The sequence below is a fragment of the Phragmites australis genome, chromosome 18 (genome assembly GCF_958298935.1).
Source record: "Phragmites australis chromosome 18, lpPhrAust1.1, whole genome shotgun sequence".
Lineage (NCBI taxonomy): Eukaryota > Viridiplantae > Streptophyta > Magnoliopsida > Poales > Poaceae > Phragmites > Phragmites australis.
In genome coordinates, this window is record NC_084938.1 from 3750302 (window position 1) to 3763191 (window position 12890).

Consider the following 12890-nt stretch of genomic DNA (forward strand, 5'->3'; position numbering starts at 1 on the left):
TGACCGTAATAGGAGAAGACTATCAGTTTAAAAAAAAAATTATGAGATATTTATTCACTCCTTCTAGTCGTCATTCTCAATTCTATATTGTGCTATATCCAAAACGTTAAGTATTTATAACCGAATAGAGCAATACAAATATCATACCATGGGCCCACGCCACTTATTTCCAACAAGTAACCCAACCTAAAAAAAGCCCCAAAACAAAACACCCCAAAAAAACAAAAACTAGAAACAAAATCCTACTCATCACATCCAAATCTACATCTCCAAGCACTGGACTAAACAACTATTTAAGGTTCCAAATCACATCACGTCACACTGCAATGCTTCCATTAAACAAACCTGAGCTCCTCAACACGAATCAAACGACCAACCCACCTCGCCGTGGGGTCCACCAGTCAGCCTCAGCTCTCGCCGCCTCTAGGGACAGCAGCAGCTCTAGAGAGAGAAAGAGAGGCGACCAGAGGAGGAGAGGGATGGGGCAGGAGAAGAAGGGAGGGGAGGAGGAGGCGGCGGCGGCGCGAGCGGCGGAGCGAGCGCGAGAGCTGCAGGACGCGGCGTCGGGGCTGCTGTCGCGGACGCGGGCGGAGGAGGAGGTGCTGCGCCGCCGCGCCGCCGCGCTCGTGGAGGAGCTCCGGCGGCTCCGGAGGGCGGTGGCCGCGCACGCCGACAGCGAAAAGGTTCGTTGATCGCCGCTCTGCTTCCTCGCCGCGCTCGCGCTCGCGCTCTTTGAGTGTCCCTCGGCCCCGTGTGTGCGTGCCGGCGTGTCGGTGGGTGGAGAGCTGGAGGAGATCGCTCGCTGCGCTGGTGCCGGGTGCGCCTAGGGTTTCCTGTGCTGCTGGGTCGTTTCCGGTGCCGCGTCGGTGGGAGGTGGGTGGCGCGGCGCGGCGCGGCGGGGCGGCCCCGGATGGCTGGAGAGATCTGCTCGTGTGGAACTGCGATTTGGTCTGCTGTAAAAAATGCCAACTTTCATAGTGCCAATATTCATGTGGAGAGGGAACTTTTAAAGTCCTTGGATTCCTGAATCATTGTGTCATTTTGCGTGCCTGCCGTTGATTGATCGTCACAATGTGCATGCATTCGCTTGTGTTGATGTGGCTGTGATCTTGGGTGTGCTTGCGCAGGTTGAGGAGGACTTGGATCGAGCAATGTGCCTCTTAAGCGACGGCGACATTGCGTCACTGATCCCAAGCAAGGGACATGGTAATTAGTATGCTTTTGAACTTGATCTTGTTATTGGGTTTCAGCTTCTTTTTTGGGGGGTTGAATCCTTTATTTTATCTACAATATCCTGTACTTCTGTTGGGTTTCCAGGTTCCTTTCTCAAGATGTTCTTGGGCCCAGTGAATCTGCGGGCAACAAGGAAGGAGGTGCAGCTCAAGGTGAAGGAGGAGTACAATAGCTACAGGGTATGTGTGAAAGTGTACTATTGATGGTATTCTAGGTATCAAGTTGCATTTTGAAATGAGGTCTTTGGGTGAAGCATATAAGTGTGCTTGGGACAAGTTGCTTTTTGATCCAAGTATCTTAGGAACAATGGTATATTCCACTGGCTCAAAGCTTCAACTAAATGAGAGCGTGCATTCTTGCAATGTACAAGTTACTTTGATCATGAGTCTGAAATGATACCGGAGTCAATTTGAGTGGCACATGCAGTTGTTAGAGTGCAGGTCTATGCAGCTCACTGACTCAATAGCTACTTAACTATTCCATTTGTATCTGACACCATTCAGTTAACATAGTAGTCTAACTTATGGAAGTTTTGATTGATAATTAAATTTCAATTTTTCCAAGTAATTAGAGTCACATTAATCTACTCTGATTTGCCTATGAAACTATAGCATTGTAACTTGACTTTTCCAAATTTACAGAAATGACTAACATAAGAACCCTCTTGACCCTCACTCTTCCTAGTGGAACGAAATACCTGGCGAGTTTAGCGATGCAACTTTAGCTTGTCGTAGGGCTCTTGTACCTCCCTATGTTTTGATTTATCTTGTTAACATTCCAATCTATTTAGTGAAAAAACTCCTTTCCTAAGCTGTATATTTCAAAGAAAAAGTTGCGATGACGGTGATACTGAAATTAACATCCTTTATGTGCAAATGGAAAGGTCAACATTTTGGAGAATTTCAACTGATAATATTTTCCATCAATATTATGTGGATCATTCGATGTTTGATCATCTTTGAGTACACAAATCGGGAACTAAATGCGTGCTTCTCATCTGCATGTTCGAAGAAATTTTACTTCAGTTATCACTGCTACATCCATGGAGAACTGTGTAAAGATATAGATCCTGAGTAGCTAGAAATCTTATTCTGTTCATAATCACTTTTTTCCCCTATTTTCAGGATAGAACTGCGTTACTGTTTCTTGGTTTTCCAGTGATCCTATTGTGTCTTCGATCATGGTTATGGAATGGATGCTTTCCAACATTGCCAGTTCAGCTATACCAGGTACAGTCTAATGCTTGCTCATTGCAGTGCAGCAACATTTGAACTAATACTATGTTTCGTGCCATGCCAAAAGACACTGACGTCTGAACTTATGTTTTACAGGCTTGGTTGTTATTCCTGTATACAACTTTAGCTTTGCGTGAGAACATATTGCGAGTTAACGGAAGTGATATCCGTCCTTGGTAAGGAACACTGAAGCTCTGGCATTTAATCATATTTGAGAAAACTATGGGTGTTCATGCCTCTGGATTAAAGTTCGTCAGTTTTTGCATGTATTTCCTCTCGTTTGGAGGGGACACAGTGATGATCTGAAGTATTAAGTCCTGTTACACAGACAATAGATGAAAAAAAATTCTGTTTTTCCAAACTTAAGTGTCCACTATTCCACTTATAACTTGCTGTTTGCTTTTTTTTTTCTTATTGTAATTTCCCCTCACTTATATTCATGTAAGCACAACACCACTGCTTTCTTTGGTGGAACTTACAGAAGTTACTTTTGTTCTTAAGGTGGATACTCCATCACTATTGTGCCATGCTGATGGCTCTTATAAGTCTCACATGGGAGATAAAGGGACAGCCTGATTGTGCATGTAAACAGGTAGGCATTTTAGATCTTTTTCCATTATGTACTGTATAGAAATGCATGTGCTTAACCTGTTTCTTCTTTTCACAGAGAGGTGTAGAACTTTTTCTGTGCTGGGCCATAATGCAAGGATTTGTCATGATGTTGCAGAATAGATATCAGCGTCAAAGATTATATACTAGGATTGCTTTGGGAAAGGTAACATATTCTGACAAAAAAGGAGAGGAAAAGAGCTATTTCTTTAGATTGTAACTCTGATGATTCCAACTCTTATTGTCTTGATGAAATTTACACGATTGACATTACCTCTGCATCGTCTTTCTCGTTGCATGGCATTTGCCTGTGCAATCATATGCTGAAACTTCAGTCAGAGTAATCTTTTGTAACTGAAATGTTGCTTTTCCATCAGGCTAGAAGAATGGATGTCGTATGGGGAGAGACTGCTGGTGTTGAAGGTCAATTGTTGCTGTTGTGTCCTCTCCTTTTTCTCTTGCAGGTATACTTTATGCTCACGGTTCCATGGTGTTGAACATGGCAACATGCAATTATCTAGTTAAGCTCATCAAGGATTATAAGTTGCTGGTTTTTTTTAATTTGGTTTCTCTTATTTTACTCATGATACCTTTTCATATTTTTTTTAGTAGATAGACGATGTTTTTCCGAGAATTCTTTGATGATAGTGCCAGATCTTTTGTATCGGATATTATTATTCATACTATTGATTGGTTTATGATTGCATCATGTAACAGAAAGTTATAATTTCTCGTAAATGCATGGCCGCTTGAGTAACCATCTGTTATTCTTTCCTATTTGTCTAGGGATTTGAGGGTTATGTCGGGTTTCTACTTCTTCGTACAGCTCATACTGGTGTCATCCCTGAGTGGCAGGTCAGAGACTTTTTAGCTGTTGATGCAACCAGGATTCTGTCATATTTGATCCGTGTTGTAACCTTTGTGTTCTGTCACAGGTTGTGGTCTGTGGGATCCTGCTGATTGCAATGGCGATTGGAAACTTTGCAAACACAGTGGACACCTTGATGGCTAAGTCCAGGTTCAAAGCAAAGATGAAGAAATCAAAGAGCAAACGGGATCTTGACACATGCACCTCATCGACGGGTTCAGCGCCAACAGATTCAACAGCCAGAGCTTGAAAAGGACAAGGGGGAAAGTTCCTCATCCTATGAACATTATCCAGGGGTTATTGCCGTTGTAAAGAATTAGTTTTTTGGCCACCAGCTTCTCATCCTGACCTTCTCTGTCCAAGCTCACTCTTGTAACCATCAAACAACTAGGTTGCTGATGGTCTTAGGTTGAGGGTTATCAAGAATAAACTGTTGGTATTTGTTTATACTTTTATCTCGAACATCGAGTGGGCTAGATGAACTTAGGACTGTAAGATTTAGCGAAATTTTCCCGGTATAGCTCTTGTGAGACGTAAATTATTAGAAAAACATGTGAATTTGTATACAAGCTGTGATTTTGATCAGTCTTTCGTTGTAAGGTGCTTCCATTGCTGTGAAATATTCCTGATATAGGATTACCTTTTTCAGTGACACAAAATCTTTGCATGTTTTCGATGAAGATAGTAGTTTGATTATACACAATACAAGAGATTGACCATCTACCCTTACATAGTCGCAATTTAAGGCACACCCTAAATTGTAAACCTGAAGATAAAATACATGTTGAAAACAAACACCCAAAGAAACGCATGCCGTCAGAACCGGCTAGCAGCTGTTACTATCTGCTGCAGCTACAGTGCTGCAAAATACCTTTCACGAGTTGTGGAAGGAAAAATAAAAATGTAAATTAAAAGTCAAAAAAGGGACGAGAATCATAAAGTTAGAATTCACAACAAACTACTCACTTTCGTTTTTCCTGGTATAATGACAAGGAAAAAAATCTCGAATATTTTTTTATTGAATTTTGTATATTCATTTTTTTTGTCAAACCAAAATGGTTGATCTACAGAAATTGCATCAGGAGAATGAACCAAACTGAATGCACAATGATAAGCAAAATAATCTCCTAAAATAGTTTTTTTTTCAAAATATGTATATAGAAATATACTCATTTTACGTTAAAAGCAAAATGGTTGATTTGCGCAAATTGCATCAAGAGAACGAATCCAAATTGAGCCGGCTCATTTTCAATTGCTGCCTCTGCTCACATCATGCAAAAGAACTGAGCTGAAACCAGCCTAGTTCACTTGACTCAGCTCGTTCCCGTATCCCAACCCTACCAGGCTACAGCCAAGTCGAAATCTATGCATATCCGAAAGGAAAATTGAAAAATACAAGTGGCATTCAGACTGTACTCAGACTCACAACCCAAGTAATGGGAAAACTATAGATAAATTTTCATTCCCATTTTCATTTGCATTACAATGTAAGTCAAAAATAGACATTTAGTCAAAATATACACGTGGTCAACAAGAGGGAGACTACCAAGCCTGGAAGCTATCGACTGGTTTACAAGCTCACAATAAATAGGTGAAAACAAGCAGAAGATACATTTACTGTGTATCATTCTTTCGCTTTCCATTCAGTCAACAATGGCAGTATTGCTCGGAACAAGCATGACTGCTGGCTGGTTAGATGGCTACTTCTTAAGTTTTGGAATGCCGGCCGAGCAACCGCCCTTGGGCTGGAAGCAACGAGCACTGCCATTCAGCTTGGCCCTCTGCACGAAGAAGCTCCCCATCGACACCACACCCATTGTGGGTATTACCAATCGGCCTAATCTTTACTTGTTTTACCTGCAAACAATGGTTGCAAAACCGCAGACCGCGTATCAGTGAATGGTGATTTACAAGCGAGGCAACTGACTGAAGTTATGAGATGTCCGATGCTTTAGAAAACACAAGCCATGAAGTTCATGTTCAAGGATGTCTGGAACTAGGATTGTAAGCAAATGATAAGAGTTACCGCAAGGAGTAATGTAAAGAAATACTACCTCCACTCACAAATGAGTGTCGTTTTGGATATCGATATAGTCACCAAAATACATCTTTGACTACTACTTTTTGGTGTAATATGTTTATAGAATATAGTAAAGTAATACTATTATGAAACTATTTTTCGAGACAAATCTACCCGTGCCATTTTTGAATATACAAACTCAATACACAGAGTAATTTGTAGCCAAAGTTTAAAAATCTTGACTACACGCAATCGAAAATGATACTTATTTGTGACTGGAGGGAGTACGAGGAAGTCACAATACCTTGACATATTCCACAAAAGGGAGTAAAAGATGCCAGCAAAACTGATAGGCAACAAAGAAGCAAAATAGTCTGAGTCTACCCCTTCCATGGACAAGAATCAAGTCCAGGCTGCCATCATCATGCTGGGCTTTTGGTGCAATAACTGGAGAAAGTAACCCCTGAGCAGGCTTACAATAGTGATTGCAGACCAAAATGCCAAGAAACTCTCCTTTCTTGGTAATCCAATTATCTTCAATCCTATCATCAATTTGCATACCTCGCCTAACCTCGCCACCATCAGAAAGCTGCCCATGACATTTTTCAGCCAGTGGTTTCAATTCAGGATTTCTCTCTGGTGATAAAGGGATATAGTCCACCTCAAATCTGTATTGAGGTAATGACAGAAATTTCAGAAGGCCAGCGACGACATAACGGAAGGGGCCAAGCTGCAGGCGGAAGCTTTCAGACAGTTGTACAACTGGAAAGAAAAAGAACACATTTTAAGCTATATAAGTTGACTAAAAACATAGCATCTAGGAATGTGGGTATATAGAAGACAAGATGCGTCAGGATCAGAACATCTGGAATTGTGGCTTTGCAGGTAGTGTTATCAATCAATAAGAAGTAATTAAACGAGAACTACAAATAGCAATGGTAGCATGCTTGATATCTGTGTTGCAAATTTTTAAGTCATTTAGTCATATTCCTACTTCTCAAGAGTACGAACAGAAGTCATTGGAGAAGCATCTATATAACCCCAGATATGAACCAGCATATCCCTTTCTCTAATCCTAATTAGTTGCCAAGATCATGAGTGGAAGTTCTGTTATTTCTTCTTGTTCTTACCTTTAAGTTTTGCTATATTATAATGTTTCATATGTCTCATGTATAACCCCTTTTATTCTTACTAACAACTAAGCCACATAAGACCAAGATATCACTTTCTTGCTATAGGCCATACCTTACATATGGCTCTCTAGCTAGGCTATAATTCTAATTTCTAACCTAGATTGACAACATTGGAATCACTTCAATGATAAGAGTTAAGATATCAAACGCATCACATCAAAATCAGATGTGCAGAAAAATGAGAACTTACCATCAGCCACAAAACCGTAGTATGAAGCTGTCAGACCGAAATGAGTGATTCCAGCTTGGATCCATTTTACGGCAAATACATCTATTGGTGTGAAACCACCCTGCAGAAGAATGACCTTACAAATTAACATGTACATTCAAATTTGAAGATATGTCAAACCAGAGAGAGATTATTTCATGGTTGGACGAGGATCCCCGATTACCTTAGCTAAAGCAATTGCAGCAGAAACAGGATCCCTGATGCCAAGAACAGTCCACACCAATGAATTATCAGAACCAGCAGGTACTATCCCAATGGGAAGTCGCATCGCCACTTTAAAATCATCTCTACCAAGTAAACCATTCAAAACCTGTATTGACATACAGAAATATGTCATTACCATGATGGATAAATTTTAGACAAGAAAAAAAAAATCCAAAATGCCTCCATACGTGCCCGGGTTGCACTGGTTGTGGACACCACTCGAAGGTTCAGACAAGTGTCAGTGCTACTTACTAGTCGAAACTATAAACAGTAATTGCTAGAGATCAGCAGTAATTATAAGCCTAAAATAGTAGCTTTTATGAGAGCAGCGAGAAGAAGCCCATCCAACACATATATGCTTTATATGTACCAAATGCAAAGAACAAGTCCACTCAGGTGCAATAAAGCAAAATGGTATCCCAGTTCAGTTTCTATAAAGAAAGAAACATAGGAACAGAGTTGACCTCATTTACGATTCCATCGCCACCAACACATATAATACCTGTAAATAAGAAAAAATACAGTGCATTGAATAGTGAAATAGAAGGGAACATGATTGCAATTTGCAAACACAGACACATAATTGATATTACCATCAGGGCATTTGTTGATGTCAACAGTAGAAGCAAGAACCTTTGCATGACCAGCATACGCTGTTTCAACAACTTCCATCACGAAGCCTGAAAGCTGCACCAAATCAAAATTCAAACGCAAAAATATATAAATTACAGGCAAAGGTTCTAAAGAAGTGCATTTGTTATCTTTTTCTAAAACATATGATTTTTTTTCCATGGTCATGTGCATATTATGTATTTTACTTTACAAAACTAAATTGGTGATGATATGAATCTCATTGTAGTGACAGGAACTTATATGAATACACAATAAATAAGTGTAGTTGATAAATGGAAAGATTTTGACTGAAAAATTAGAAACATCTTACCTTCAAATTCGTTTGAACTTTCTTGTAGAAAACATCCCGAGAGCTTCGGAATCCAGAATTAGGATTCAAGATGACAAAAACTTTACGAATAGCTCCCTGTCTTGTATTTGATTGGTCTTGCAGAACATTGACTGCTAAATTGTTGGGCACTTCCGCTCTGCAGGAGGTACTAAGGTCTGATGAACATTGTGACACAATCTTCCTCTCGGTGAAAAAGGTTGTCTTCCACCGAGTAGATTTCCTTAATTTGCGAGTTAAAAGCGTCTGGCCTACTTGCAAACTTTGCAAATTAGTGGTACGAGAACACTGATAGTAGTTCCTTGTACGACAGGGAATGTCGGTAAAGCATCCATTTATAGCACTACAGGACACCTGCCACGATGATTACATAATATATGAGCAAAAGAGCAGAGATAATCCACATACTTTCCCTAGACTAATTAAGGTCAGAACTCAGAAGAATGTAAAGCAGATGCACAAAACAGAAATTTTGAAGGCAGTATATTTACACATTTGTTAATGATGAAGGCAAACAACAAGCATCATGGGCACAAGCCTATAAGGTATTACACTATGCTTTAGTAAGATGTTTGATGACTCACATTATAATATATATTGCAGAAATTTGTCATAATAATCCCAAAACTATTTAAGAAGCAAATATACATGTCACAAATATTCACAGTTAACCGTGACAAATTCACTTGCTGTATAAATATAACACTTGCAAAGCATTACTCCCTCACCATTCATAATTCATCCCAAAGTAAAATATTAGGCAACGTGCAAATTGAGAAAGAGAAAAGCTCTGTCGTCACTGGAAATCCCCATTTTTTTCACACCGCGAGGAAACTAGTAATTGCACAAGGATGCACAAGCGACGTATCTCAAAGCTAGCAGCTTCATCATCCTCTGCTATTCAAAGAGTAAAACTGAGCTGTTCCCCCCATCCCTCGCTCGAGCTCCAGACGGCAAGAACTTACCCTCCGGTGACTCGCGTTCTACTCGGCAGCAGCCGACAGCTACAGGATAAAGCAAAACGGGCAAAAAAAAAGGTCGGGGACGAGAACGGCAAGAAATAGACTCACCGGGGTTCGCGCCAGGCTTCTCGAGCTCATGATCAATCACGGGTTGGCGCGCGGCGACTCCACCAGATCCAGTGACAGCCCGTTCCTGCCCTTGCGCCTCCTCCTCTTCCTCCGGTCCTCGCCGCACAGCAGCGGAGTAGGCGAGCGCAGCGGCGAGCGGCGGTGACGGAGATTGATTGGGAGGGGAGGAGAAGCGTGGGGTTGGGGCGGCCTCTCAATCAATCAAGCCCTTGGTTTTTCTATGTGGGGGGAAAATTGCATTTTTCTCCGTTTATTGAAAGCTCAAAAAACCTGTCGTGGTTATGCTTAGGCGATTTCAATGAGATTCTCTTTAATTGTGAAAAAGTAGGTGGCCACCTTGAGTGGAGAAGTATATGGAATATTTCATGAGAGTATTAGAATATGCGAGTTAAGTGATTTTGGATTTTAGAAGATGTGTTTATATGGTGAAATAGTCATCACTTGGTAACAAGTTTTGTGAAGGAACGACTTAATCATACAGTGGTCTCGAATATACAGAGAATCTGTTTTCTTTTGATCAAGTCATTAATAGTGACCTAAGACATTCGGACCATAGGCTTGTTATTGTTGATTTTGGGGAGTAGGATATAACAGAAGGTTGGGACTGGTGGCTATATGTCCAAATTTTGAAGCCTCGTGGTTGGAGAAGGAGTGTTATCACTATGTAGAACATGCTTGGTGTCAAGCAATGGAGATGGGAGAGGCCACGGTAATGGAGTTGTAGAATAAGGTTTTGGGCGACTTGTTGGAGTGGGATGAGAATGTGTTGGGTGATCTGAAGAAACGTATTTGTAGAGTCAAGAGAGAGCTAGAGAAGTGTAGGTGAAAAAATATTTCTCAAGAGGATGTGTGTCTCAAGAACATGTTTTGCGGTATAAGTGGGAGTATTTACAGGACCAACTACATGTCTATTGGAAGCAACGAGTTCATACCACCTGGTTAACAAAGGGTGATTGAAACACTAATTTTTTTTTTTCACGCTTATACATTTAGTTACTTGATCTTCACAAGTAACTTAGTATTACTACTTATTTTTAATTTTATTGAGACCATCTTCAACCTCCGAGATCTCTTCCATTCTAGCTTCTCATCCATCATATGAGCATCACCTAGAACTCATTGATCTCGATGCAGCTCTCTTGATCTTCATAGCATTCCTTAATACTCAATCCTCCATGCATCACCTATGAAGCAATATACTAACAATTCAATTGCTAGTCTATAGGTATTATCATTAATTATCAAAACCGCACTTAGGGGCTAGATAAACCTTCAACGAGCGGAGATGCTCCGACGGAGCTAGGTTAGTGCGGTGGAAAATTTAGCGGCGAGAGCGCCGCCAACGACAAAGAGCGGAGCCGACGTCAGGAGGTTGAAGATGGCTGCGGTGTTGGATACCCATCTAACGGCTCGCAGCCATATCCGAAAAAATAAAAAAACCAGATGGTCAAAATATAGCTAAAACCACATTTTTCATAAAAATTGAAAAAAACAGTATCATGCCAATCATACCGCTAGGCCTCATCATGTTACTGTCGTCACATCATCGGTGCCTGCCTGCATTCGTTTGTTTATCCCATGTAGCTACGACTGAATCCGTCGTCGATCATAAATACACGTCGTTTTAGATATGATAGAATCTCCAATGTGTATTTTTTTACTACTATTTTCTATTAGAATATACTTATAAAATTCATTGAATATGCAATTTTATGAAATATTTTTTTAAAAAAACTTAAAATATGATTTTAATATTTTCAAACTATATATTTTAAAAGCTATTATTAACCAAAATTTTAAAAATTTAACTGAATTTTTTCTAAAATGATATGTATTTATGACTGAAAATAGTGGCATTCTCTTAGTGCACATCACAAAAGTATAAGATAATTCAACTTTTTATGTCCATTATTCACCGTTGTATCATTCGGTAGATTGAGGAAGAAGAATATCAGTCAGGTGTCTAAGAGCAACTCCAGCAGCTTCCCTGAATCTCATTCTCCATATCCCCTATAGAGAATGTCCTAAAAAGATTCCAGCCCTATATCTCTTCAGTCTCCAGCAACTTCCCTAAAACTAATCCCCTATATCTCATAATCCTCTATTTTTGTTGTATCCAATAGTTATAATTCAAACGACAAAAAATCAAACAGTAAAATTCAAACGGCAAAAATTCAAACAGCTATAATTCAAACGACTATTTGTCCAACGGCTACATTGCAAACGATACCTTTTCAAATGGCTTCTTTTTCAACGGCTATATTTTGAACTTCTATATATTGCCTATTCTTGGTGTCTCTCCTCCACCACACCATAATGAGTCGTCGTAGCTTCCTCATGTAATAGGCCTTGGAGTCGTTGTCATCTGATGATGACGATGAACTCATTATTGCTGCTGCACGCACAACACACAATCAATATAAGCTTTTAAATGCCCCACGTCATGGCGGTTCTGTGTCTAGCCATCAAGAAGTTAATCGCAACAGGAAAGCAGGGCATTCGAGACTACACAATAACTACTTTTCAAATGCTCCTACCGACAGTCCAACTATCTTCGGCTGAAGGTTTACAATTAGCTCGTACATTTTCTTCACCTTTATTGATGATCTTTATAAATCATTCTTGTTTTTCGCGCAGGTTTAGGATGTCGCGTTCTTTATTTTTGCGCATAGTGAATGCTTTAGAAGCCCATGATGGCTATTTTGTTCAGAAACAAAATGCTGCTAGACATCTTGGACTGTCTTCTATTCAGAAGATTACCGCAACATTTAGAATGATAGCTTATGGGGTACCAGCGGATGCTATTGATGATTATATTCGCATTGGAGAAAGCATTACCATAGAGAGTCTTAGAAGGTCAGTGAAAGTTGTTGTTGAAGTTTTTAGAGATGAATATTTGAGACAACCAAATAAGAATGATACTACTAGGTTACTTGCAATTGGGGAGGCAAAAGGGTTTTCAGGAATGCTAGGGTCCATAGATTGCATGCATTGGAAGTGAAAAAATTGTCCTGCGGCATGACAAGGTCAGTACAGTGGCCATGTGTATGAGCCCACAATCATTCTGGAAGCCGTTGCTTCACACGATCTTTGGATTTGGCATGCCTTCTTTGGTTTACCAGGGTCTCATAATGATATAAATGTTCTTCAACATTCCCAAGGCTTTACCAGACTTGCTGAAGGGCAAGCTCCACAAGTAAATTATACCATCACTGACCACAAATATACAATGAGTTATTACCTTACA

At 40.1% G+C, this 12890-nt stretch overlaps 2 protein-coding genes across 2 annotated transcripts; one reads left to right on the forward strand and one right to left on the reverse strand.

The window, feature by feature from the left end:
* The first annotated feature begins 378 nt into the window (after nucleotides 1-378).
* Nucleotides 379-4530, forward strand: LOC133899568 (uncharacterized). Its single transcript, XM_062340564.1, has 10 exons — nucleotides 379-683; nucleotides 1128-1206; nucleotides 1318-1412; nucleotides 2358-2462; nucleotides 2565-2644; nucleotides 2970-3060; nucleotides 3136-3243; nucleotides 3455-3541; nucleotides 3864-3932; nucleotides 4013-4530. The coding sequence occupies exons 1-10, from the start codon at nucleotides 480-482 to the stop codon at nucleotides 4193-4195; spliced, it is 1101 nt and encodes a 366-aa protein (XP_062196548.1). The 5' UTR covers nucleotides 379-479; the 3' UTR covers nucleotides 4196-4530.
* An 849-nt stretch (nucleotides 4531-5379) lies between these two features.
* On the reverse strand, nucleotides 5380-9938 carry LOC133899107 (sphingoid long-chain bases kinase 1-like). The gene is made up of 8 exons (XM_062340048.1): nucleotides 9623-9938; nucleotides 8535-8906; nucleotides 8185-8278; nucleotides 8056-8093; nucleotides 7551-7697; nucleotides 7349-7448; nucleotides 6270-6727; nucleotides 5380-5802 (listed from the first exon to the last, which is right to left on the reverse strand). The coding sequence occupies exons 1-8, from the start codon at nucleotides 9650-9652 to the stop codon at nucleotides 5653-5655; spliced, it is 1389 nt and encodes a 462-aa protein (XP_062196032.1). The 5' UTR covers nucleotides 9653-9938; the 3' UTR covers nucleotides 5380-5652.
* Nucleotides 9939-12890: the final 2952 nt, after the last annotated feature.